Consider the following 27,107-nt stretch of genomic DNA (forward strand, 5'->3'; position numbering starts at 1 on the left):
CCGGCCCACAGTATTCTGCACGCCTGTGAGCAGCCTCCCGCCCGCCTGTGAGCGGCCCGTCCCGGGGTGCACCGGGGCAGCCTCCGTCGTCCCAAGCCAGCCACTCACCCAGGGGCCACCCTCCTTTCCTCGTGGGGTTGTGAACTCTTCGTCATGGACAATCTCAAGCCCATGTGGGAGTAGAAGTGATGTCAATGAGGCCTGTCCCCCCTCAGCTCCTATAGGCCGGAGTCACCTTCCTGCACCCATGTCCTCATGCTCTGGTCCCTCTGGAGGCTTCAAATCCAACCCCAGAACCATGCTTCATCCATAAGGGGTTCCCTGGGTGTCTCCTTCCTAAAGAAAATGATTCTTTTTTGTCAAAATAAGCAAAATACCACAATCACAGCCCAAATATGTTATCAAAATAGTTGTTCAGATTCCAGAAACCATCATAAATGACGTCTGAATGTGGTTGAGATCAGGCTGTTCTTGGGGTCAGCCGCTCTGCCCATCAGGTGTCCCCAGCCCTCGCTGGGAAAGCCACCTCCTGCATTCTGGGCAGGCCCATCCACCGAGGCAGGGCCCCCCTCCCCGCCTCTGGTGCAGAGATGCAGGTGCATCATGGACTGCGTCCAGGGACTGCCCGGCCCAGCCTCTCCTTCCCTGTCCAGGAGCAGGAAGTTGTCACCAAAGGGGACGTTCACGTCCCCAGGAGCCATTCCTTTAGACAAGGCTGGATCAGCACCTGAAATCCAGGCCTCTGTTTGCCTGTTTTTCACGCCCTATGCCCTCCATCTCTCCCAAGGGAGGTAGTGGCATTTTGGTTATTTGGATTTTCGGAGCAACCTTGGAGTCGTGAATTTGAGCGCATCAGCAGAGCCTTGCTCCGTGGTGGCCCGAGCGGGACCTGCTGCTCAGACTGTCCCTGGCTGATGGCAGCCTCTCCATAACCATAGGTCCTAGGCTCAAGTCGGTGGCTGGGGTTGGCTTCTTGCTCTCTGGAACTGAGCAGGGCCGAGCTGGTCTTATGCGTTCTCCGCCCCAGACGTCTGTGCTTTGTTCTGCCGTCAGCTCCCGAGTCTGGTATCATCGGGTTTATTTCTGCCTGACTGACAACCGATAACCCAGATGCTGGCCGTCGGCCTCTGAAAAGAACAGGGCGGGCAGCCTGGGTGGCTCAGCCTGCCTTCGGCTCAGGGTGTGATCCTGGAGTCTTGGGATCGAGTCCCACAATGGGCTCCTTGCAGAGAGCCTGCTTCTCCCTCTGCCTGTGTCTCTGCCTCTCTCTTTGTGTCTCTCATGAATAAATAAAATCTTCAAAAAAAATAATTTAAAAAAAGAACGGGCTATGCCGACCTCTGCGTGTGTGGTTGGAGCCCACATGGCTCTTTTTGTGCATCCTGCGTCCCCTCGGGGTGAGGGAGTGGTCCCCTCAGAGACCAGGGGGGCCCATCAGTGTTCATGTTCCCATGTCCTTATGCATTTTATGTGGATGGAGATGAAATCATTTTTATTTTACTTTCCGAGGCAAGTGGCCATTTGCCTTGGTATGTCATTCTGATGAGGACTTGGGTTTCTCTGGAAATGGACCGCATGGTTGTCAAGGGGTGTGCTGCTCCCCCTGTGGGAAGCCAGTCCGTGGAGGACACTTAGTGTAGGGCGGCATCCACGGGGATTTGCCTCCGTGTGCTCCCTGACCCCTGAGCCCCCGATAGCTGGCTTTGATTCTCTGAGCGTTGGTCATGGGGTCATCACACGGGGAGATGGGGCATCCTGGAGGTGAGGCAGGAGTTGGGGAGCCCTTTGTGAGGTGGCCTATGGCCTCTTGTCCTGTGCGGGGCAGGGGGCAGAGGCTCCGCCGCTGGTCGGCCTTGATCATGCAAGCACAGGCCATGGGAACACGCGTGGTGGGGGGGAGCAGGTGCTCCCTCGCTGCCAAGGCTGCGGGCACAGAAACCTGAAGGGAGCCCAGCGGTCACGGGAAACACAGGACTTTATTTTTCCTTTTACTGCCCTCGAGTCGGTCTGAATGGATGAAGGAGCCAACTTTGCCATTTGAAAATGCCTGTGGTTTAGCTTGTTGATAAATAGTCTAAGACTTCAGTGTTAGCATGTGAGCGTTGGCTGCTGCTTTGTGGCGAGTGATGGGAATCTGGGGGGAATGATGGAAATCTGGGGGGCCAGGCGTGCCAACTTCGGGGGAATGGTCCTGGTGGAAACTTCTTAAAGCCCCGGTTGCTCGGGCATCCGCTGGCTGAGCCTGGCTTTGCAATCTCATGTCTGCTCTCAGGGGCAATGTCTGTGCCCCACATGCCCCCGGGTGCTTTGGGAGCCATGGGTTTTGACGCCAGCGTCCCCTTTTGAATGGGGGAGATGCACTGAAACGGACTCTCGTTTCTCCCAACAGGCGTATTGGAAGGTCTCGGAAGATAAAAAAGCAAAATGTGCAGAAAAGGGTAAATCAAGACAGGTAATTTCCGGTCTCAGAAGCCCCCCAGTGACGTGACCACAACATCACAGATCTGCAGGTCCCCTCCTGCACCCCAACGATTGGGGGGCATCTCTCAAGTCAGGAGCCCCCACATGGTGGGTGCCTGACACACTTTTGTAAAGGTGAACATAGGCGCGTTTATTCAGATGGCCCCAAACCTGATAGAGAAAATCCTTCCTGGTGCCCGTGGGATGAACATGTGTGGTGCAGCGTCCAGCCCCCAGCACCCCACCAGCTTTGGGGGGTGGCCATAGGGTTTCTGCATCTGGTGCAGCAACCGTGCCTTGAGAAACGCTCTTCCTCCAGGAGGTACTGGGCCGGTCCGTGTGCTGGCTGCGTGGGCAGTGCTGCCCCCCACCCCCTGTGCCCCCCATCACTCCCTGGGCCCCCTGCCCCGACCTGGTGCCAGGCCTGTGTCCGAGTCCCCAAATGGAAGAGCCCCGTCTTCCTTGCTAGTTGGGCAGGACACCAGAGTTCAGGTAGATTAAAGTGGTTGGCTAATTTCAAAAGGATTCAAAATAAAAAAAAAAAATGCTCCTGCTGAACTTTTTCTTTAGCAAGATGTTGCACACGTTCACCGAAGTCCCTAGATCTGAAGTTGCTTTAGGAAATGGGGAAAATGCAGGCTTCATGTGGTAATAACTAGTGTTGGAGGGAGTTGTCTGAAAGCTAAATTAGGCCGAGTGCTCGCCCTGCCCGACGTGGAGGCTGCTCGGAGACGAGAGTCCCTCCCGGGTCACGTGGGGAGGGTGAGCTACTGCCAACCCATTAAAGACAATTGTGGTGGGAGGAAAAACCTTCCCTGGGCAGAGATAATTTCAGACAATAGTCCGTATAACACATATAATCCCAGTACATACATTTCAGCCTAAAATAGCGTGTTCTCTGATGGCATCTGGTTTTCTCCTGCAGGGACAGCCTCGGGCCCCTCCCTCGCCTGGCCTGTCCCTGGAGACCAGAGAAGTGCTGTTTCCAGTCCCGTGAACTGGGCAGGCCCGGGATGGGGGGGTCCCCGGGGACAGGGAGGGCAGGCGGGATACCTTGCTCCGGCCCCTCTGCAGCTCTGGCCACGCGAGGCCGGTCCCGGGTGTTGAAGAGAGTCAGTGCATCTGTCCGGCAGCGGGTGTCCAGGGGGGTCTGAGGCCAGCGCATCTTCGCCGAGTGTGAATTGGTGGTGGAGGTGAAATGTCACGGCCCCTGACGGCTGCCCCGGGGACGCTGCCGGCACACAAGCACCCAGTCCAGCTGCAGAGTTAGGCTTGTCCGGGGGGCTGGGTCTGTGCCCTGACCCTGCTGCCCAGGCAGGGCCGAGCGAGCTTGTGAAGGTGCGGGGGCAGCCGAGGTGCCCAGTGCGTGAGGGCGGCGTCCAGTGGAGGCTGATGCTCGTTTCTTTCCCTTTTGCAGACAGAATGTCTCAACTACATCCGCGTGCTGCAGCCACTCAGTGCCAGCGCCCTGTACGTGTGCGGGACCAACGCGTTCCAGCCAGCCTGCGACCACCTGGTAAGGCTGCGGCACCCACTCCTGGGGCAGTGCTCTTAGCAGAGGGGGCCTGAGGCAACCTGGGGGGCCGGCAGCGAGGGCTCCACGGGGCCAGTGGCCGGGCTCCTGGAAGGCCAGTGTCCTGCCTGTGAACCGCTATCACCGAGGGGAGGGCAGGGCAGGGCTCACGGGGCCAGCGGCACAGAGCTGGCCATGGGCAGAGCTTCTGGGATGCATGCTGTTGGCACACAGAAGTACCAACGTGCCGTGGACCAGCCTGTGTCCTCCTGGCCACGTGTGCTTCGTGGGGGGGCTGCTGCGGCTGAGGGGCCTGGTCAGATGGAAAAGCCAGGACTCGGATCCTGATCGCGTGCTGCTGGTTCACCTGGGCTGCAAGCCAAGTGTCCATGCGCCCAAATCCACACGTGGGAGCCCTAATGCACCCCCTGCGTGTTGGTTTGGAGTTGGGGCCCATGAGCCTCCAGAGCCGTCTCTGTACCACGTTGGGGGGATGGGGCGCCTGCTGGCCAGGAAGAAGGCAGCGTCCTCTTCACCCAGCACATCCCAGCCGGTCCCCTGTACCCCACTGGCCACCTCCAGAGCTGGAGGGAACGGGTGTGTGTGCTAGGGGCTGCCCTGTGTGCTGCTTAATGGCAGCCCGGGCTCACAGGGACTGCATGGCTGCTGCTCGGCTCCGGGGGCATCGCCCTGTGGCATCGGCTGTGGACGCGGGGACCGCTGATGTAGCTGGAGGCATGCACCCCCTCCAAGGGGCTACAGCATGGCATGGGTGTGTGAGTGCCTCCCTCCCTGACCCACGTCCATCCTCCTGGCTCCCATTTGCCTTGTGTAGTGTGAAGGTCTTTGTGGGGGGGACCCACACTTTCCTCTGCAGGCCCTCGCCAACAGGGAGCCAGAAGGATATTGGGTGGCAGCGTCTTGCCACAAGAAGCCTGTTTTGCTCAGGCACCTGCTGAGCCATTTACAACGACCACAGAGAACGAGCAGCATTTATGTTTTACAAAGGTTTTATTTATTTATCCATGAGAGACAGAGAGGCAGAGACATCCAGGCAGAGGGAGAAGCAGGCTCCCTGCAGGGAGCCTGATGTGGGACTCCTTCCCAGGACCCCGGGATCATGCCCTGAGCCAAAGGCAGACACTCAACCACTGAGTCACCCAGGGATCCCCCAGAAGAGCATTTTAAACACCTGAGGATCAACAGGCCCCTCTTCTAGTGACCGTCCCTGATTGAGTGAGTCTCAGCCAGGCAAGAAGTGCGCTGCCATGGAGAGCTTTGTTTGCTGGAACCCTAAAGTAATGATAACTTAAAGAAGATTCTCCAACCTTGAGTCTGAGCTACACGACAGTGCAAAGTGGGGGCAGACACAGGACTTGACTGGGGAACCATGTTCGTGCACAGACCCACAGGGCGGCTGCCACGACCCAGCCGTCTCAGCTTGCAGACGCTGGGGGTGTGAGGGCCGGCACTGAGAGCTGGACCTCCGCTTTCTGAGGGAGGGAAATGTGTGCCAGGTCTTATTAGAAATGTCTGTGCACCCAGGTATCTGCTGGCTGAGCTTTAGTCGGTCAGGAGTTTCCAACACCAGGTGTAGATGCCGGTCCCGTGGGCCTGTCTGCTGTTAGGTGAGGGAGTCAGGTGTCACATGTAATCTCTCCCCATATTTTTAATGACAATGTTCAGGCCACCAGAAGGCCGATGGCGCAGGCATCTGGGCACCTGGATCACACAGGTGGCGCAGGTGTGGGCGAGCTGCCTCGTGCCCCGCAGCCCCCGAATGCCCAGAAAAGTGGCGCTGGCCTATGTGACCAAGCCTGTGGGTGCCTGCGAAGACGCACAGTCATTACCAATAACCTCTCTTCTCTGGGCCGCCCCCTGTTCACACGTCCCCCAGACTGCCCCTCGTGCTGCGATCCATTCACACCCCAGCTCGTGCTCCCTGGCCTGACATGGGAGGTGGGCCCACAGCTTTCCTGTTTTTTATGCACAGGGTTTGAGCTCCCTGGTCAGGCCAGGAGGGATGCCCGACCTGAGACCATCACCCCTACTGTGTGTGAGAGCCAAATCGGGCGGGAGTCCCCAGGTGCCTGTGTCTCAGGGGGCCTGGGCCCTGCCGCCTCCAATGCTACCGCGTTGGCACTGAAATCCTGTATGTGGCCTCCAGTCGCTCACGGGGGGCCTCCCACCCCGGGCTGCCCTTAGCTGCCTAGTGACCGTGGAGCCGTCGTCGCTGTATAACTAAAATGAGGCTCCTGGAACCCGTGGGGCCCTCGAGGCACCAGCGTCCAGATGCTCCTCCCTCTCTCCCCTCAGCGAATCTGGGAAGCGGTTCAGCACATGGGCGCCGGGAGCCAAGAGGTTCAAACTCTTCCTGATGCTCTGTCTCCTGGTTTTGTTGCAGAACTTAACGTCCTTTCAGTTTCTGGGGCGAACAGAAGATGGAAAGGGCAGGTGCCCCTTCGACCCCGCACAGAGCTACACTTCTGTCATGGTTGGTGAGTCCCACCCCCAGGCCAGCACGCAGCCCGTGGGGCTCCCTCCCTCGGCCTCCACATTCCCTGTGCCCCCAGAAGGCCCACGGGCCTCCCTGTGAACCCCACACACAAGCCTTTGAACTCATTGTGCAACAGGCCCACCGGCCACCACTGGGGCCACACGTCAGACTTGTGGGACGAGGTTATCGTGCGTCTGTACAAATTACGTGGCCTCCTGTTCACACTGTCATGCCTCCACAGAGGGCAGCATGTGGAGCCCTGTGTGCCCACCATCATGTCCTGGGTGCAGGTCCCCTGGTGTTCACGGCCCAGCCCTCAAGAAGCACCCTTCATGAGGTGCACACAGCCACCCATCCCCATGGGGAAATGCAGCAGAGCCTCCAGAAGCAGTTGCGTGTGCCCAGGAGCAGGCCCACGGCCTCTCCCCATCCCCAGAGGGGCTTGTGTCTGGCTGTGACCGGAGCTGTGACGGGTGCTGACCCCCTCTCCTCTTCCCTCTGGGGCCGCTCAAGACGGGGAGCTGTATTCTGGGACGTCCTACAACTTTCTGGGAAGTGAGCCCATCATCTCCCGAAACTCGTCCCATAGCCCTCTGAGGACGGAGTACGCGATCCCGTGGCTCAACGGTAAGAGGCAGGAGCCCCGCCGCCGTGTTCCTCCATCTGCAGCGCTGAGCCTCCCCAAAGGCCCTGGGCGCCCCCGACCTCGTGGCAGTCCCCCTGCGGGTGCATCCAGAGCTCCACACCCAGTGTCCCAGGCTGGGTCTTTCCCCGCTCAGCTGGTGCTGCTTGGAGGCCACCCTCCCCACTACTTCCCTGAAAATGGACGTGGTCACTGTCCTTCGTGATATGAGAGCTTCACAGTCCCCGGTGACTCGGGCGGGGAGGCCATCTACCTCCAGATGATGCGGTTGCAGCAGATCCCGCAGCTGTTCACACGGGGCTCTCCCTGTGGGCTTGGCAGCTGCCTGTAACCCCGGGGTGCTCCTCGCTGCAGAGTGGGCCAGGGCAGGGGCTGTGTCATCGTTGGGTCTCCGGGGATGGGGGTCTGGCTCCCCGGGGACCCCAGGCTGCCCGCCACAGGGGGAAGCCCAGCCTGGGGTCACAGGCAGTATCTCCGGCACCTCTGCGGGCCAGGGAGGGCAGTGGGTGGCATCCCCACCCCTGTGACACACGCACCCTCTTGCATTGCTGCCGGTGGCACCGGGGCCCTGGGCATGTGGAGGGACAGCCATGTGTCTGCTGCTTGTAGAGCCAAGCTTCGTCTTTGCTGACGTGATCCGAGAACACCCAGATGGCGTGGACAGCGGGGATGACCGGGTCTACTTCTTCTTCACCGAGGTGTCTGTGGAGTATGAGTTTGTGTTCAAGCTGATGATCCCACGAGTGGCCAGGGTGTGCAAGGTGAGCACGCTCCCTGAGGTCCCCTTGGTGCCAACCCATGGCGCACGTGTGTCCAGGGGACTTGTGGGCTCCAGGCTTCCTCTAAAATGTCGACACCCCTCTGCTTCACCCTCCCACACCATGATGATCAGCCTGCCCGGGCAGCCTGGGGGTGTCCCTGTGAACCCCAGAAGCATAGGCACCCCCGTGCGTGAGCGGCCGCCCAGTCTCACCAAGCCTGCTTCTGACTCCCCTCCCTTAGGCCTCCCAAGTTACAGAAACTTAGTGGCTGGCCACCGTGTGAGCTAAATTCTGCTGGAATTGGGATTTCGGCATCCCAACATACAGGTGGCGGAGAGCGTGTGGGTTTCTGTGTCCAAAATGAGTAAGAATGCTTCGATTCCAGTCTCCTGCATCCAGATTCTCGTGTTTCAGGCTCTCCTGGGCGGGTCCCATCAGGCGTGTTTGTCATTGTCCCTTGGGGGCTGCTCACGAGAACATGTGTATGGGGGACCTGGCCAGAGCCTGCTGACATGACTGCATCCTCTGCGATGAGGACTGTCTTTTGGGGGAGTCCCCACGTGTTGGCCTGAGGCAGACGGGGCCTTGTCCATGGCCCGGGCTCTGCAGCTGCTCATGGGGTCCAGTAGCATGTGGCTGGTGAGGCATCTGCGTGATGCTGTGTGTGTGTGTGTGTGCGCGCGTGGCCCACCGGTCCCTCCAGCCGCGGCCAGGCAACGTCACCGAGAGGCTTGTCTGACCCGAGATCCCAGCTGGCGAGGAAGGGGCACAGTGGCCACATGGCGGTTCCGCGGCCTTCCTCAGCCGAGGCCTCAGGTGGTTCGAATGGCGCCACTGGGGGCCACTGACCACACTCGCTGGGCACCCGCTCACAGGGGCCTGCCCTTCCCCCACCACACGTGTCTTCCGGTTTCAGGGGGACCAGGGTGGCCTGCGGACCCTGCAGAAGAAGTGGACGTCTTTCCTCAAGGCCAGGCTGATCTGTTCCCGGCCAGACAACAACCTCGTCTTCAACGTGCTGCAGGACATCTTTGTCCTCAGGTCCCCAGACCTCAAGGAGCCCGTGTTCTACGGGGTCTTCACCCCACAGCTGTGAGTGCATGGGCAGCGGGGTGGGCAGGGGGGCAGCTTCTCTGCACTCCCACCAGCCAGGCCCGTCACGCCGTCCCCCTCCTCCGCAGGAACAACGTGGGGCTGTCGGCTGTGTGTGCCTACAACCTGTCCACGGCCGAGGCGGTCTTCTCCGGCGGGAAGTACATGCAGAGCGCCACGGTGGAGCAGTCCCACACCAAGTGGGTGCGCTACAACGGGGCCGTCCCCACGCCGCGGCCCGGGGCGGTGAGTGGGGCTGGGCTGCGGGAGGCCGGGGGCAGGTTGGTGGCAGCTGCCGTGCGTCCCCGGGCCAGGCCAGGGTGGGGGTGGCCCTGGAGGGGAAGAGGCATCCACGGGGACTAGGAAGGTCAGCGAGCACACTCCTCCCCCCGTGCTGTCCTCAGTGGTGTGCAAGGCACGGGGTTGCAGGCTGAACGAGAAGGTCGCCCTGGCTGGCACAGGTCACTTAGTGGCATTAACGTCGTATGATAAAAAGAGTTCTGTGTCATTTTCTGCTCCCTGCACAGAAATACACAATTTCTTGGTTACGAGCTGTACCTCCTGCCCATTAACACGAGTCACATTTTTTTTTTTCCCCTAAAAGTATGAATTCTGTGTAGAAGTCCGTGTGGTTACAAGGCCCGTTTGGCTGCATGCGCTCAGCTTGTGGTTGGCGTGCAGGGCCGGGGCCTGGGCTCTCCCCCAGGACAGGGTCTCCTCCGGGGGGCACACGTCTGCCCACAATGGTCAGGTCCCTCAGTGCGCAAGTTACGAAGTAAGACCCGTCCACTCACACGCATGAGAAGCTAGAGTCCCTCACACGCTTGACCTTCACGCGCTTTGGAATGGGACTGTTTTTAGCAATTTTAGCCATGTTCTTGAGCTATCAAGCGATAAGTACTTAGATTCAATTTCAAAAGCTTGATACGCTTTTCTCGCTTATAAGTAGGTACAAACAGCTTCGTAGAGCGTGGATCTCGGGAATTCTGTCTCATGGATACAAATGTAGTTGCCTCCCCCTCAGGCCGCAAAGGAAAAGGCACCTGCAGGGAACAGGCGCCTGTTTGTGCCCTTGTGCAAGAAACCCACTGTGTAGTGGGTTTTGTGCCTCCTGAGGGCCTGCGTGGGGGGCGTGTGCAGAGCGTGTGCGGGCAGCCGTGCGCGGGGTGTTGACAGGCAGCTCCCTCCCTGCAGTGCATCAACCGTGAAGCGCGGGCCGCCAACTTCTCCAGCTCCCTCACTCTGCCGGACAAGACCTTACAGTTCATCAAAGACCACCCTCTCATGGACGGCTCCGTGACCCCGATAGACAACAGGCCCAGGCTGATCAAGAGAGACGTGAACTACACGCAGATCGTGGTGGACAGGACACGGGCCCTGGACGGCACCGTCTATGACGTCATGTTTGTCAGCACAGGTGGGTTCTGACCCCTGGTGAGGACACCGGCACCGCTGGCTCTTCCTTGGGGAGCCAGCGCCTGCCCCCCAGGCCCCAGCTGCGTGCGTGGAAGCGTTCCCAAGTGGCCGCCCCAGCTGGCTGGCCTCAGGGCTGTGAGCACATCCAACCACCGGGGCGCTGGGTGAAAAGGCAGGTTCTGGGTCCCATCTGGGGAGTTGGGTCCCGTAGGTCGGGGCTAGCACTGAGGGAGTCTGGGTGGTCCGTGCGGGCCTCCCTGCTGGTTTGGGACCTGACCCTGAACAAGGGGTGGTGGCCAGGCTCCAAGGCCGCTGGTAGGGCACCATGGTTGGCCCTGGGAGCTTTCCAGCGGCTCTAATCATCACGGGAGAGGGCCCTGCCTTCACCTTCCCCGGGGCACCCACGGGCGGCATCCCAGAGGGCCACCTGTCCTTAATGGTGGCAGCACGTCACTGCATCGACGTCCACTGGAGCCAACTGTGGCCTGTTAGCGTATCATTGAGGGAACAGTAGAAACGCTCTGTGCCACTTGGTCCCCATTCCCCAGCGAGTGGTTTTCTCCTTTCCCACCTCCAAAGCGAGACGACCATCAGTCTCTAAGTGTCCTGTCGGGGGAGGGAGTTGATGGAAAGAACGGACCGCGGGCTGCCGTGGCCGACAGTACCAGCACGTCCTGTCCTCGTGGGTGTGGCCCTGACCCAGAGCTTTGCCCCTGCAGACCGGGGTGCCCTGCACAAAGCCGTCAGCTTCGAGCATGAGGCCCACATCATCGAGGAGACGCAGCTCTTCCCGGACTTTGAGCCGATCCAGACGCTGCTGCTGAATTCCCAGCAGGTAGAGTGGCCGGCGGGGGGCGGGCAGGCGGGGGGCACTCGTGTCCCTGGTCGCTGGGTGAACGCGGAGGCCAGTCGTCTGTCTGGTCCAGAGGAGCCGATCTCCAGCCTCTTACAGGAGGTCCTGGGAGGCCCAGGGTGTCGGATGGGGAGATGGAACTGTCAGCTCAGGAGGGCTGTGCCTCACGGAGTTGCCAGGGCACCCTGGGAGGTGAGGGGCACCGGCTCACAGAAACACCCCTGCGCCCTGAGCTGGGTAGGGTCGGCGCCTCGTCGGCAGGTGAGGGGTCCTTGCAACATACGTGTCGGGACAGAGGAGCCTGCTTTGAGCAGCAGTGATGATGCTGTGCGACCCCCGCCTCTCTGACGAGGCATCAACTGCATCGGGTTGGGGTCAGGGTCGAGGTCAGGATCGGGGTCGGGGTTGGGGTTCTGCTAAGCCCTCCCGTAAAAGCCAGGACTGAGTGCTCGAGGCTCCAGGGGCTACACGAGCGGCCCTGGGGCATCCACCGGCCTTTGCACCTGCCTGCACTCCGGCAGAGCTTTGTTTATGGAAACAGCTCAGGAGCTCGTTAACACCCAGATGTCGTGGAATGTTATTCTGACTTTTTCCTCAGCCGTTTCACAATGTGAAATCTATTATTAGTTGGCGGGTAGTGTAGAAACGGGGCGGACTTGCTGCGCAGGCCGAGCCCTGCCGTCTCCACACGTGGCTGGGCCGCGGCTCCCGCTCACAGCTGGGGCGGGCCACGCGGATCCCAGCAGGCCAGGCCCAGGTCGGGGGACCACGTGAGCCTCCTCTGTAGCTGGGGGCATCCGACCCTGGGGGTGGCCCGGCCCCGCCATGTGACTGGCTGCAGGCCTCGCTCCTCCCTGTGGGGTCCCCACGCTGGGAGTCCCCCCGGGGCCAGAGCAGACACCGGAAGCCTGGCCGCGGGCCCGTGCCCCTTGCTGCGCACCTGGCCTCTCTGCCTGGACCCGCAAAGCCTCGTTCCGGGGCACCGGGCTCAGCTGTCCCCAGTGTGTGGCATTGTTCACATGCTGAGCCTGCCTTGTGTGACCCTGACGCTCCCGAGCCTCTGTCTCCGGGGGTGGACGGAGCTTCACACCTGAGGTGGTCCCATGGCCCCTCCACGCTTCCGCGCCGCCAGGGGAGGGGACGGTGAGCAGCGGCAAGAGGCACGGGCAGCCAGGTGGGGGGAGAAGGCAGCTGACTTCCCAGGGGCACGTGTGCAGACGTCACGCACGGGTCCCCTGCATTGTGAGCAGATGGACTTGGATCTGATGTCCAAGGGGACCCGTGAGGGGCCAGGCAGGACAGGGCCACGGCATGCACCCACTCAACAAACCTCACAAACATCAGGCATTACCTGCTCAGGTTTTTTCTTTGCCTTTTTAAACACTTTCCATTTTGAAATATTGTCAGATCCACAGAGGGTGGGGGATGATGTGCAGGGGCTCTGGCCACCCCCCGCACGGAGGAGCCCCACTGGCACAGTGCCCACTGGCCCACAAACGTCTGCTCCAGTTCCGGGGCCTCACATGGCCTGGGACATCCCCATCTATCATCATTTCGGCGGCATGCTCAGCTTTGCGGAGGACCAAACACCCCGGGTTTCCTCGTGATTGGATGGGGTTGAGGGTTTGGGGACGTGACGTGAGCGAGGACAGTGCTGGCCAGCGAGGCCGGGCAGGGGTGAGGCCCCAGTGCCCATGGGCAGACATACTGTGAAGCCGTGGACCTGCACTCCACCCTATGGTGACGGATGCTTGCTCGTGGGGGAGACCTCAAGGCTGCTGGGTGTCAGTCCCTCCTGCCCACGGGCTTCTGCACCTGCCAATGGTCTCAGCCACCCCCCGCCACTGTTTGCCTGTTTCCTTCTCTCAGAATCTGTTACTCCGTGGCTCTGGGTCACGGAAGCCCAGCCCTGGGGACGGGGGTGCAGGGACATGAGCGCCCCATCCCCCCATGCCCACAGCCACACACTCAGGTCTGGTGTCAGCTGGGGCTTCCGGGCAGTCTGTGCCCTCCGGGGTCCCTCAAGGTTGCCTGCTTGGCCTTCCCAGGAACCCTCTCCTCTGCAAGCCACGTGACCCCGAGAGGGGTCTGGGGTGGCATCCTCAGTCCTTTCAGCAACCATGTGGCCTCCTCTGCCTGGGCCCCACCAACAGGGATGGGCTAGCCCCCAGGCCTGGCTCTCTCTGCCCCTTCTGACCAGAGGACAGTCTGCTGTGGAGGGGACTTCTTGGCTATACTCACACAGGGTGCGTCACAGGCCAGGAGCGCCAGCTGGACGCTGCTGTTAATTCCCTGTCTCCCCCCGGGGAAGGCTGCAACTCGTTTGGGTCTGAAACACTGACTTCTGCTGGGTTCTGTTAACCCTGAGGTTAACCAGAAGATCTGTGTGGGGTCGGGGGAGACGGGCTCACCGGCGGAGGAGACCGTGGACACACATGCAGAATTGCAGCCCTGCAGCATGGCTGTGCCAGGAGGGGTCCCCGCTGTGTCCAGGGGAGCAATTAGCCACCTGGGGGGCCTGGCTCTCTGAGGGGCCAGCCGTCAGCCTCCCTGTCTGCGTGCTCCTCCCTCGCAAACCTGGCTGGTCCCTTAATCCTCGTGCTGGAGTTCTGCATGTCCCCCACCACTCTCTGGCGCCTCCTTTCCTGGCCCCGCTGGATTCGGACACTACTGGGCTGTCCGTGCACAGCTGCTCAAGCCAGGCAGGCCTGGGATTGGGCTCCGAGTTGTACCCTTTGGCCTCTGTCCTGTCGCGGGGCCAGGAGTGTCCCACTGGAGGAGCCCCATCCACACAGAGGAGCTGACCCCCAGCCCTAGTGGGGCAGAGACACGTCCACACTGGCACCCAGACGGGAGGGCTGGGGGGTTCTGGGGGGGCCTGTGACCAAGGCCCCGAGTGCCGAGTTAGCGAGGACTCTGCTGAAGAGCACGCGGCCTCTGCGGGCTTGAGGTGCTGCTGTTGGGATTGGCCTTGGAGTAGCCCGGCTGAGCTCCGGTTCTGGAAGCTCCTGGATGAGGGATCGCGGGAACGTGCTTGCCACAGCCAGCGAGGTGGAGAAGCACCTGCCACCAAGCGCATGAATGCCACCCCTCATGCGCCTGTCCCCTCTGTCTCCCCCGTGCAGGGCAAGAGATTTGTGTACGCGGGTTCCAGCTCGGGTGTGGTGCAGGCCCCCGTGGCCTTCTGCGGGAAGCACGGGAGCTGCGAGGACTGCGTGCTGGCCCGCGACCCCTACTGCGCCTGGAGCCGTGCCGCCGAGGCCTGCGTGGACCTGCACCGGACAGACAGCCCCAGCAGGTACCGGGGGCGCGCGTGCCAGCCGCCCGCCCTGCCCGCGGGGAAGGCGCGTGAGTGACCGTGCCCGCTTGCCTTGCAGGACTTTGGTTCAGCAGATGAGCGGTGACACGTCCGTCTGCCCCAGTAAGTGGCCCCTCCTCGCTGTGCTGCTCGGGGGCGGCCGGGTCTCGTGATCGTGTCGTTGTGCTGTGCTGTTGTGGCATCTCGTACATTCTTTTTTCCTTTCTCTACTTGGAACAGAGGGCACGTATCCATGAGGATACAGAGGCCGACCCCGCCAGCCCCTCTGGTTGCAGCCACGTAGTGCGTTCACTGGAAGGTGCTCGGCGTCCAACCTGTGACATCCAGTCTTGAGACGCTCCTCTCTCCCGCTTAGCTTGGGGCTGCTGACACAACCCTGAGGGTCCCGGGAGGGGCAGCGGGAGGCGTCCTCGTCCCCTCGGCGATGCCCCTGCCGGCCGGGGGGTCAGGCACATCCCTTGGTCTCCTGGAAGGCAGCCGTGCCCTGGGCTGTCACGCTCCTGATGTGGACTCGACAGCGGGGCAGCCTCAGGAGGATGCTGGGCCACTGAGAGTCCACGGGCCCCGGAGCCGTTGGCAGGAGCGCGGCGTGTGACTCCGCGTGTCGCCGCACGGCCTCGCAGGGCACCAGATGGGATCTCTGTACCCGGTTGCTCCCGAGTTCCTCATCCCCTGGGGCTGCCATCTGGGGCTCATCTCTGCTCTTCTGTCACGCATGTCTTTATCTCCTTAGTTGTTCTGGAAGATTCTGTGTTGCTCTAGTGGGTGAAACTCTTGTGTTCTCTTGTGCGTGTTGACCTATCTTTGAAAGAAGGGAAGTAGCGGGCCGGGTTGTTGACACTGTGCACGTTTATTTTGGTGTTCCAGATGAAACTAAAAGTTTCCGGGAGCATTTTTTCAAGCACGGCGGCACAGCAGAACTGAAATGCTCCCAAAAGTCGAACCTGGCCCGGGTGGTGTGGACGTTCCGGGACCGCGTACTCAAGGCCCAGACCCCCAAGTATGGCCTGGTGGGCAGGAGAGACTTGCTCATCTTCGACCTGTCAGAGGGAGACAGCGGGGTGTACCAGTGCCTGTCGGAGGAGAGAGTCAGGAACAGGACGGTCCTGCAGCTGCTGGCCAAGCACGTTCTGGAAGTCAGGGTGGTTCCTAGGACCCCGGCTGCCTCCACCCCACCAGCCGCCCGGACGGAAGGCGACAGGACCGTCCTCAGAGTGTCGACGGAGCCCACCCCGGGCCCCCCGCCCCAGACCCCGGCCATGCGGGGCCCCACGCCCAGCCCCGCGCCCACTGGCGGCACCTGCAAACCAAAGACCATCATCAACACGGTCCCTGAGGTCCACTCGGAGAAGACCATGTATCTCAAGTCCAGTGACAACCGCCTGCTCATGTTCCTCTTCCTCTTCTTCTTCGTGCTCTGCCTCGGCCTCTTTTCCTACAACTGCTACAAGGGCTACCTGCCCGGCCACTGCCTGAAGCTCCGCTCCGCCATGCTGCTGGGGAAGAAGCAGCCCGCGTCCGACTTCTCCGACTTTGAGCAGAGCGTGAAGGAGACGCTGGTGGAGCAGGGCAGCTTCTCGCAGCAGAACGGGGGGCAGCCCCGGCCGGCCCTGGACACCGGCTACGAGACGGAGCAGGACACCATGGCCAGCCGGGTGCCCACCGACAGGGAAGACTCGCAGAGGCTCGACGACCTGCCGGTCCGGGACAGGCCGTTTGACGTCAAGTGTGAGCTCAAGTATGCCGACTCGGACGCGGACGTGGACGCGGAGTGAGGCGCCCGCGCGTACAGGCCTCCACACACCGTCAGTGCTCGTCCGGCCCTGGGGCCACGTAGGGAGCCCGTGTCCATACACCTGTCTTCTGTGTCTTTTCTCTTGGGTCGAGCTTGTGATTTGGTTTCTCTTTGTCCTTTCGGAAAATGGTGAGCATTGTGCCCCGGCCTCCCAGGTGGGCCGCCGTCGGGGACCGGCTGTGGACACTCATGCCTGGAGCGCCCCCTCCTCCAAGCAGCCACTGAACGATCATTTCATTCCAGATTGGAAATGACGTGTTTGTTTATCAGATTGGTAACTTAGCGCCTGTTGTCCAGATTGGCACGTACCTTTTCTTCCCACAGGATTATTTTTGTAGGGTTTTACTTCTGTTGTGTTAGGTCGTTTATTTCTTAAATCAAGAAAGCGGATGTTTAAATATTGAGAAGATGTAGTACATCTTCCAGGTTCTGTTGTGAGGATAGGATACAGCTTACGTTGCTTACGATTCTCAGGGATAAACTTACTTTGGCTAAATGCATTCCTTCTGCTTTTAGAAACGTAGACAGAACCATCTCTTAAGCACATTTTTTTTTTTTTTTATTCCTTGAAGGAAACCTCATTTTCAGAGAGATTTTCTTTCTATAATTTTCCCCCCGTTGTTTTAACTATTTCGAAGAAGAGAGGACAGCGGGAGGCTGGCCCAGAGCTGATGGGGGTGCAGGTCTTGCAAACGGAGGCCCATGGCCACTGCTCAAAACCTCCCGTGCAGACGGACAGACATCCACCAGGGCGTCTTCAGACATCCACATGGCTCCTATGACCATTGGCCTCTGTCCACAGCCACTGCCCGCGGGACGTCCCACCTGGCTGAAGAGGGCTGTCCACACATGCAAGCAAGCTGGACAGGCCCGTGTCCCAACAGTCCTTGGAGCCATGGGGCGGAGCCGCGTGGCCCAGTGCTGTCTCTCAAGGTGCGAACAGGCGAGATGGTTCAGCCTCGGTGACGTCAAGCCCGCCTGCTGCTTCCCACACGCCTGCAAGAGGCGGCTGTCTTTCCGTGGCAAAGAGCAATAAGCTGGACTTGTGTGTGCCCGCGTGGACGGTGTCATCTGCAGCATGCTAGGACTCGACCATTTTGGTGTAAACATTTGTGTTTTATAAGATTTACTTTGTTTTTATTTTTCTACTTTGAATTGTATACATTGGAAAAGTAACCTAATAAATGAGAAGCTTCTATCCTTCACGCGGGCGTGACTTGCCGAGTCTGGCGGCCAACACCCCCCCGCCCCCCCAGCGGGCGCTGACCTGCGCTGCCGGCCCTCCCTTCTCTGTGCTTTGCTTCCCTGCTCCGGGTGCAGTGGGATCCTCACGACCCCGCCTCAGTGGCCTCTCTCTTTTCTGTCCTCTGTCTCGCAGCCTCACCTCTGCCCTTCCCCCCTCCGGGGTCCTCCTCCCTGTCCTGTCGGGGCCCCGGCTCAGCTTCCTCTCCCCGAAGCCCCTGGCCGGCCTCGGCCTCGGGGCCTGACAGCAGCCTGCCGGTTGCCCTCCTGCCACCCTTCCTCAGCGACCAGGCACAGCACGTGCACGCCCTGGGGACCTTCCACCTCTTCTGCCAGGCCACAGGTGAGCGGGGTGCCTGTCGGGGCGGGGGGGGGGCATCGGTCTATCCACAGGGGGCCGCGCTCACCGCCATGGGCTGCACAGGCCACAGGTCCCATGGGGAACTCGGCTCTGCCTCCAGAGCCCCGAGGCCTTGCTCAGCTGGTCGCAGTACGTGGGACTGACTGACTGCCGACCCCTCGGGGCTCTGTCCGTGGGGGGCTCCGTCCTTGTGGGGCTCTGGAGCCGCCAGAAGGGGCGTCGTTCTCATGCGTCGAGCCGAGCGGCCCCGGGGCCTGGAGGTGCCTGCCCTGTGCTGGGAGAGGCCAAGACGGCCTCCTGCGGGGCCATGTCTTTGTGGTCTCCTGTGGCCTCCTGTGGTCCCCATGGTTTTCCATGGCCTCCGTGGTCTCCCTGGTCCCCGTGGTCTCCTGTGGCCGAGCGGCTGCCTGGAGGCTCCGTCCTCTGTGTCCCGAGGAGAGGGATAGAGCTGATGAGGAAGCAGCGTGCAGGTGGTTTCTTCTTGAGACTTTAAACTGTGAGGAGTGCTCCGGGTACGAGCCGGCTCCGGGAGCCTTTGCACGTCCCGTGTGGCCGTGGACTGGCCGCATGTCTCGTGGCCGCACGGGAAGCTGCCTGTGAGCAGGACGCTATGGAGACAGACCCATGGGGGCAGGTCTGTGCGGCCCCCGGCTCGCCTGCTCCACACCTGGACTTAGCCCGTACCGGGCCCCCCGTGTGGCTCCGGGCCTGGGCGAGTCCTCTTGGGGCCTCCCCGGACAGAATGGTGTCCCCGTTGCTGGGAGAGCGGGTGGTCAGTCACACAACCTGGCGAGGAACCCAAGGCCCCTTGCCGCAGGCGGCCATGAGACCAGGGGACACTTCTAAACGTGGCTTCTCTGGGAGGCGCTGTTAGCCAGTGTGTGCACTGTGATGGGGGGCAGGGGGACCCCGAGACCGGTGTCAGCCAGAGTGGGAAGCATACCAGGTTTCAACGGGGACCCAGTGCAGGTGTTCACTGCAGGGCTGCTGGCGGCCGGGGAGAAGGGGTGCGGGTCCCATCTGACGACAGCGGGAAGAGCCACACCCCCTCCCCTGCCGGGCTGCTGCCAAGAACCAGCAGCCAGAGGGACATTCTTCCCCAGACTTCCCGCCTCCTTAGTGGGACCTGACAGGAAGCTGGGGACCAAGGATGGGGAGGGGGCGGGTGGCCTCGCAGCCCGGGGTGGGAGAAGTGGGCAGCACGGAGGGGCAGCTGATAGAGCCGAGGGCCCACGGCACACTCCTTGCTCCTTGAGCGGTGGCCCATCTGGAACCTTCCATTGTACCACGGGGCCCCACGTGAGGCTGTGAGGCAGCCTGAGAAGAACGGGCCCTTCCCAGGGAGCCCGTGCATCCTATTCCACCCGAGAGGGAAGGCCGTGCGTCCTTGTCAGCTCGAGGTACCCGAGGGCCCAGGGCTTGCCCAGCGCAGCTCGGCACAGGCCACACGGAGCACAGCGGGCCCTCCTGTGGGCGGCTGGGTGTGGGGGCCGGGCCCCGAGGGAGGGCGGCTCCGTCGGGCAGCAGCAAGCCAGGGCAGGGGCCGCATCCCAGGGCGCCCACCCCACCCTCCAGAGCAGTCGCTGGAGGTGTCAGCCGCCGGAGCCAGGAGGCGCAGCCCTGGCCTCAGGGCCTGCCCCCAGCTCAGCCTCTCCCCCGAGCCCGTCCAGGAGCCAGTGCTGGTCGCATGCGCAGGTGGGCGTCCTTGTATGTGGGGTTTCAAATGACGGTGCCTCTGGCCACCCCTTCCCGGCACATGCCAGAACCAGTTTCTTCTCCAGCTGACACTCCAGCCGCAGCTCCTCCCGCAGCCCCTCCCTTTCCAGGTTTCCCTCCCAGTGTCCCCAAATGGCCTCAGGCCCGGGGGCCATGCAGACCTGGCTTTGGTAAACTGTGACTGGCGGCTGGGCCAGGTCACCTGCCTGTGCCGGGCGTGTCTCGCTGCTCCCCATCTTGCCCCATCTCCGGATTTTCCCCACGGGGTGTGTGTGTGCACTCACGTGTGCATGCATCTCTGGCCACAGCCGACTGCCAATCGTGCTCTGCAGCCATACCTCCATTCCCAGGCCCTGAGGCCTCAGGGTGCAGAGGAGGGCGTCTCCAAACTGCTGCTCACCTCCCAGGAGGTGACGGGGGGGGGGGGGGGGGGGACGGGGGGCGCACATCTGTAGTTAGGAAGGTGCTGGCAGGCAGAAGGGATCCTGAGCCCGAGACTGATGTCGGCACATGGCGGGGATGCTTTTCTGCAATAATGACCCCGAGCCCCCTGCCGTGGAGTGCAGCGGGATGAGCAGTCATTGGCAGCGGTACTCCGGCGTGTGTGCACAGGCAGGGAGAGCTGTGAACCACACCAACACGCCCACGTTCACAGACGTGCAGATCACGCATCTGCCCCCACAGGTGTGCGGACTAGAGCCCCAGGGCTTTGGTGCCCAAGTGGAGCCGTGTGCCCCGCGGGACCCCGCATCCCTGGCAGACTGTGCTCATCACTTCCACAGCTAGGAACGGGTCCTCTGTACGTGAGGGGACTCGGCTACTCATGGTTTTGGCGGTCTCCTAGGTTTTAACCACGATGTTGGAAATCAGAGCCCTTGAAGCCACTGGGGGCTGTGGGGGCCACAGAACGTCCCCTGCTCCCCCACAGTGGCTGTTGGTGCCAGCGTGTCTTGGGGGAAGGGGGGAGGGAGGGTGCTCCGGAAAGGCCAGGCTGGACTGTGCGCGTCGACTCGGGAGCTGGTCATTGTCTGGAAAGGCTGGGACCCCTCCAGGGTGGGCAAGGCGGCCGATCTGTCCCCTTGCAGCTGGCCTGATCCTTAGCATGTCTTTCTGTTGCGATCACCATAGGCTTTTACAGAGCAGTCCTTGCGTGTGGGACCGTCCCCCGCACCTGGCACCCTGTGAAGCTGGGCGCCTGGGCAGGCGACCCCCATGCTCCCACTTACCCACAACGTGGTCTGTGAAGCTCATTTTGCCACGTGCTTCCAGGGATTGGGACCTAGATATTCTCTAGATGTTCTGGGGGTCACTCTCTTCAGCTGACCACAGGGTGCTGGCTGCTTTGCGACAATGTGGGCACTGTGATGGGAAGGCTCTGATGGGGTGGAAGAGGCCCCCCTCCCCAGCTGGATCCTGATTTCCGTGCAGTTCTGGATCTGGCCATGCAGGACGACGTCCAACTCTGGGTGCAGCCAGTAACTGGCAGGAGGCCCCGGGCATGAGCTCGGAGATGGGCTGGCCCCAGGGTCAGAGGAGACCATATACAAGGGGATGCTTGGGGGAAGGCTTGACAAGCAGGGACACTAGTCACAGATGTGGCCCGAGGACTTGACCCCATCACACTGCCCTCCAACTCTGGGCTCTCAAGGCCCCCACTTCCAGAATCAGGTGTCCTCCCTCAGTGAGGCCACTGCTCTGACAGGCTCTGGTTTTGACACAAGGTAGAATCAGCACTGCACCCACCAGTCCCCTTCAGGCGTGGGGTGGGTTAGGGGCAGGGTGACCCCTGGCAGGTGCTGGAACCCAAGGCCTGGGGAGCCTTCCTGGGGCAGGAGGGCCTGGCCGGCTGTCTGGGCCTGAGTGGCAGTATGCAGGCCCTGCTAACAGGTTTTAACTGTCCCTTTGCCTCCCTGCTCTCCTCTGCATTCAGAAGGAGCCGGATAGCTTTCTAAAAAAGTAAGTAGAACGTAAGTACACCTTTAACATTTTCAGTGCTTTACTGTGGCTAAACGCACAGATTTCAGGCTGCTCAGAAGGTTTTCAGGACCGAGGGGCACATGGTGGTTTGTGTTCTGCCCATGCCCCCCTACAGCATGGGCACCCGGGCATTTTGCTCCTTCAGGTTCTGGCCATATGGCTCAGGTTCTGTCCCAGAGAGGGCTGTAAGAAACCTCCAGAAGCTCCCGTGGCCCATCCAGGTGGCACATCACCATGGGGCAGTCAGGGGATGGGGGGAGCCCAGGCCCTTTGAAACAGACTTTAGTGTCTGTTCACAGACTGCCTCAACAAGAGTCCGTTTCCAAACTTGATTCGGCTGCTGGGCGGTGGTGTCACATGGCACTCGCAGCAGGTACAGGGAGGGTCAGTGCCCGGCGATGGGCAGCTGCAGGTGTATGCAGACATAGGCAGACCTGTGTGTGTGTTCATGCGTGTGCACACACATCTGTAGTGCAGATCCTCAGATGCATGCATATCTACATGTGATACACGGACAGAAACATCTTCGACTAGAGGACAAAATGCTTTGTGAAAATCAAATTACAGTAATAGAATAAAAACCCATACATCCTGCACAGAAAACAAGAGGACACTGACAAGGTGTCCACACCACCAGTGTGGCCACAGCGCTGTTGTGGGAAACACGTGCTCCCGCACACATGCGCTCCCTCTGCTGACCGCCCCCCGACGCCGCCGCAGCCTCTGCGGTTCCCAGGTTGGCAGGGCAACCAGGTAGACTCGCTGTGAGAAGCGTTCTCAAGCAGGGCTGGCTCTAGTCTGGGTCAGCTTGCAGCCCACCCCTGGGTGCCATCCATGTCTGGCACCCCTCCCCACCCCCTGGGAGCGCCCGCTGGCAGCCCCACCCCCTCAGCTTGGCCGGACCGCCTCCAGTTAGGTGCCGGGAGAGCAGGGGTGACCCCCTGGAGGCAGAGCCTCTGGTCACAGGTGGTGGCGGCAGGTCTAGGGCAGGAGATGAAGTTCCCAGGCTCAGACCCTCTGTGCAGAACGGACACCTGCCCCCAGGGCACGGCTCTCAGGTCCCCCATGGCAAAGGGGGCTAGGGGTGCCCAGCTGTGCAGATGTGCTTCTAAAAAGGTACCTAAGGTTTAAGAAGCAGGGAGTCCAGGGGGCAGTGAGGGCACACCTTTTCTCCAAGGACACTGAGGCTCACAGTGGGAATCACCCCAGGCCACCTCCAGGGACACAAGTGCCATCACTCTGAGTCCAGCTGGGACAATGCAGGTCCTTGCCCTGGGTAGCTCATACCACTCATCCCCACCGGGGGCCATGAACACGGGCCCTTAGTGAGAGTCCAGGGGACACCAGGTGGAAACAGTCTGTGTGTCCCCAGGTCCTGCAGACGTTCACTTTGTCTGGGAGAAGAATGGCCGTGAGCTGGAGACATGTGTCCCCACACAGACCCACGGGCTGCACGACGGCAGGACCCACGTGCTCAGCTGGCTGCGAGATGCCCTCCAAGAGAGCGCCGAGTACCGCTGCTCCGTGTTGTCTTCCGCGGGCAACAAGACCTCTGGAGTGCGGGTCACCGTCATGAGACATGGTAAAGAAGGAGCGCGCCGTGCATGGCCAGCCTCCCCGGCGTCCCGCCACTGCCACACGGCCCCCACACCCCGTGCCCACCGCATAGCCACCTGCCGGGTCTCACCCCGGGGTCTGTGAGGTCTTTGTTTGGAGAGCCCGTGTCCCCTGCTGTCTTCACACCGAAGGGCCGGGGTGTGCGCGTCTGGCCTGAAAGCCTTCCCGTCTCCCAGCCGCACTGCACACACTCACACCTCAGTGCCCCCAGGCCTGAGCCCATGCCACCAGGAGCTTTTCCTGAACATGTATTCATTCTGCTCTGCTCCACTTCATGTCCTGTGCTCTTTCTGGAACTATTTTCCCACACGTTGGACCCCCTGGTTTGGTATGGAGCAGGGAAGGGCCCTGGGGCTGTGCTTCCGCGTCCAGATGGCCTGTCCCGGTGCCCGAGTGTCTCCAGGAGGGGTTGCCTCGGTTTCCCCACTGCTGGCCCAGGATTCAGCCTTCTCACGCCTGCTCCCTTCCAGCTGGTGCCTCTGCTTTCAGCCCCCAGGTTTTGTGCTTCCTCTCTAGTCCTGGCCTGTCCTCAGGTTTGCACCTATACTTGGCAATGCTGAAAAGGCCACGTCCTTCTGGGGCAGGCTTGGGGAGAGAAAGATGCTGCAAATATTCGCTTCTACCCAGAACCCCTTTTCTTCCTGTTTCTGTGAAGCGCCCTGCCTGCTGCAGTGAGGACAAACGGAATCGTGACATGAATATGCCCCACAAACTGTGAGGGGTCATGCCGAAGTTGCGGGAATGGCACCGTCAGCCAACAGCCAAGGGGCCACAGGCAGTCTGGGGTGCACTACACTGCCCTGCTCCCTGGGCTATGCTCTGGCCCAGGGCCTCCCAGCTCAGAGCCCGTGAGCAGCAGGCCCCAGCTCTGGTTGTGGCCCTTCTACCGTCACACTACGGGCTGCCCAGGCATGCAGCGGGCAGAGATGCCAGCACAGCCAGGACGGCCAGAATCTGCCTGCCAGCCCGGCCTCCTGGAGATGCAGGGGTGCTAGAGAACGTAGGGGTTCTCTCGGACAGGAGCAAGACGTCCCCTTCTAGCCCCTCGGGGATTAGGACCCCTAAGGCGCCTCGGGAGCCCTTGCCCCGGCCCACTTCTGCTCCAGCAACAAGTTCCGCTTGGTGTCTCAGGGTTCAGGTCCCTGGCACCCACTTTTGAAATCAGCAGCCTGAACTCTGGGCCAGGTCAGTGACACAGTTCACACCTGTGTTTACAAACAAAATCCACGGCGGCCTGCTGCGCCATCTTGACAGCCCCCCAAGTAACTTGCTTTCAAACCCTAGATCAGGCTCCTACTTGCAGCAGGCTGCACAGAGCAGGCAACAGCTGGACATCAGCCTCCCTCAGGCCAGGCCTCAAAGGGGAGGCAGCACGCCCAACATGGGGAACTAGACAATTCAAGGGAGCAGAGGACAGAGCCAGCGTGACCTTGGGGACCAGCCGCTAACTGGAGCTGGCAGCCAGGGATGACCTGGGGAAGCCCCCCCAGCCAGGAAGGCAAGGCTGGGAGGTGTCAACACTCCTCGGAATGGCCTCAGTGGATGGTGCGTACCCAGGGTGCCATCAAGGCCTGCAAACCTGACACCTGGTGTCCCCTTTGTCTTGCAGAAGCGACCCACCAGGAGCAGTGGACCAGAGAGCTCGCCGCGTGGAGGGCTGTGGCCGGGGAGCATGACCGCATGATGCGCAGCTGGAGGAAGGCGTGGGTACGTGGCCGGGCTGGGGGTGGGCAAGGGCTGGTGGGCGTCCACTGCCTTGGGGTTTGGTTCGCTGAACAGTTCTTTCTGGAACCTGCAGCCTCAGAGCTGCAGGCAGAGCCCTGAGGAACATCAACAGAATGGGAGGGGGGCACTCACGGAGACAAGTCTGGGGGCCCCACTTGTGGGGAGGTGACTGCTGGGCCTGCAGGGAGCCCCATCCCAGCACCAAGGTGGGAGGACAGGCGTCCCCCGCCCTCACTGCTGCAGCCATCTGGGCAGCTACTAGGCCAGGAAGAAGCCCTACAGCTCAACCACCAGCCTTCAAATGTCCTGGGTTTTGCGGCCACCCAAGACCTCTCCCTGTTGCCAACACAGGCTAAGCGTTTCTGACTCATCCCTTCGAGCGTAGAACATGCAGGCCCCCCTCCCTGAAGGCCACCCCCTTGACCCCAAGGGGGAGCACATGGGGTATGACGCTTGAGGCCCCTTCCTACATCGAGGACAGTGAGGGAGAAGCAGGATGGGCCTTTCTTCTGCTGGGAATTCAAAGACGGGTTGCACTGTTGTTTCAGGAAAGCTGTGACAAGGACACCTTCTAGGCACCAGGAGGTGGTGCCCACCCCTAGCCACACCCCCTGACCCTGCCATGGCTCCAGGACAGCGAACAGTCACCTGGCCTGCTGAGAGGTGGCCCCAACTCAACCTCTGTGACACTAGCCAAAACGTTCTAAAAACTTAGGTGCTTACATGAGACAGAAGAGTCAGCCCGGCAGAAACAGGCCAGCAGGACAGTTAACTACCTATAGATTGCAGATATGTAGACAATGGTGTGCATGACGGCTCGTCTTCCAGAAACACCCGAGTGGATTCCTGTACAGCATGGCCACCCCTGGAGCCCCGCAGCAGCTCTACAGGTTCATGGCCACCCCCCACGCCTGCTGCCGCTCCCTCCTTCACACATGGCCACGGAGCTCCCAGTGCCAGGACAGGCCCAGCAACACCAGTGGCAATATCTGGCCTGATCTTTCAAGTGACAACAAGGTCTCCTGGAGCTTACAGAGACTGTAGGATTCATGGGCTTCCGAGCACATCTCAGAGTGTGAGGGCTGCTCTACGGGGCTCTGTGCGCACCCCGAGCTTATGTGCAGCGGTGCCACGGGGAGGGGGCCTGTGTCCTGGAGCTGCACCTGCAGGCACACTCTGTGTGTGGGACGTGAAAGCCTGATGCTGCACAGCCTGGACCCTGCAGACACTTTCTGCTGCTGGAATGGTTAGCAGAATGCCAGTCCACCAAGACACTACAACCTCTGTGCAACCCCAGCAAATAGATGACCACAGCCTGTGTCCAGACTCCTTCGTTCTGAGGCCGGGGACATCGGAGAGCACAGGCTCCTGAGGACACCAGCTTGGGGTGAGGTCTGCCTGGGATACCTGCCCACCTGGTTCCCAGGCCATCACACGTGGTGCCCCTGACAGAAGGGCTCAGAGGCCTGAGTCCTCCTTGGTGCTGCTTTCCAGAGCCCTGAGACTTGGCCTAAGTCGGGGGGCTCAGAGTACCTCATGCAGCACCACAATGAGATGTGTGCTTAGCCTAGCAGGGAGGGTTCTGGGGGGAACCCGTGCTTAGGAGTTTGGGGTCTCTGCTCTGTTGAAAAAATAAATAGAAATAAACACAGTGAGCTGAGTGTGTGGTTGGGAGGCCCGGCTCCATGTGCTTCCCGCAGCATTGGCCGCAACAGACCCCCATGTCAGCAGCAGGAGCCTCTGCCGTGAAAGGGACACTGCAGCTTGGCTAACCCCACAGGTCATAGGAGACGCTGGCCCCCTGCGGCTGACGCCGTGTTCACACCTCCCCACTCTGCTTCGGCTTCTCTGCCCCCAGATGAGCTCTGTGCAAGCCACGGGCCAGGGCTGGGGCGCTCAACAGAGGCCGGCATATCCTGCTCAGAGTTGTACATTTGATTTCCTCCTTTTAGGTTAACTCTGGAACCTTCCTTCTCCCATAATATCCAATTTTCAAACCTACAAAAGCAGACTTGGTCCCTACTGACACAGCAGGGGGAAAGCCCTCCCTCGTGCCCCTCCTCCCTACCCCACCGAGGGAGCAACCTGGGGGTGGGACTTGGCCTGGGTGACCACGTCAC

The 27,107-nt window shown here is 61.1% G+C and overlaps 1 protein-coding gene across 7 annotated transcripts in view; it reads left to right on the plus strand.

The window, feature by feature from the left end:
* SEMA4D (semaphorin 4D) overlaps nucleotides 1-26,638 on the plus strand; it is an 89,453-nt gene extending 62,815 nt beyond the window's left edge. For 6 of the 7 annotated variants that reach the window (XM_072841391.1, XM_072841401.1, XM_072841361.1 and 3 more), the window contains 12 exons: nucleotides 2,390-2,452; nucleotides 3,878-3,976; nucleotides 6,378-6,471; nucleotides 6,984-7,097; nucleotides 7,723-7,874; nucleotides 8,791-8,966; nucleotides 9,056-9,212; nucleotides 10,161-10,383; nucleotides 11,102-11,217; nucleotides 14,361-14,533; nucleotides 14,613-14,656; nucleotides 15,422-17,554. In XM_072841391.1, the coding sequence (XP_072697492.1) occupies nucleotides 2,390-2,452; nucleotides 3,878-3,976; nucleotides 6,378-6,471; nucleotides 6,984-7,097; nucleotides 7,723-7,874; nucleotides 8,791-8,966; nucleotides 9,056-9,212; nucleotides 10,161-10,383; nucleotides 11,102-11,217; nucleotides 14,361-14,533; nucleotides 14,613-14,656; nucleotides 15,422-16,329 (2,319 nt within the window). In that variant the 3' untranslated portion in view covers nucleotides 16,330-17,554. Of the gene's footprint in view, nucleotides 1-2,389; nucleotides 2,453-3,877; nucleotides 3,977-6,377; nucleotides 6,472-6,983; nucleotides 7,098-7,722; nucleotides 7,875-8,790; nucleotides 8,967-9,055; nucleotides 9,213-10,160; nucleotides 10,384-11,101; nucleotides 11,218-14,360; nucleotides 14,534-14,612; nucleotides 14,657-15,421; nucleotides 17,555-17,727; nucleotides 17,935-23,017; nucleotides 23,228-24,871; nucleotides 24,970-25,535 lie in introns of those variants that run through there. The other variant, XM_072841372.1, reaches the window with a different exon arrangement.
* The last annotated feature ends 469 nt before the right edge of the window (nucleotides 26,639-27,107 follow it).

This window comes from Canis lupus, chromosome 1 (assembly GCF_048164855.1).
Source record: "Canis lupus baileyi chromosome 1, mCanLup2.hap1, whole genome shotgun sequence".
Lineage (NCBI taxonomy): Eukaryota > Metazoa > Chordata > Mammalia > Carnivora > Canidae > Canis > Canis lupus.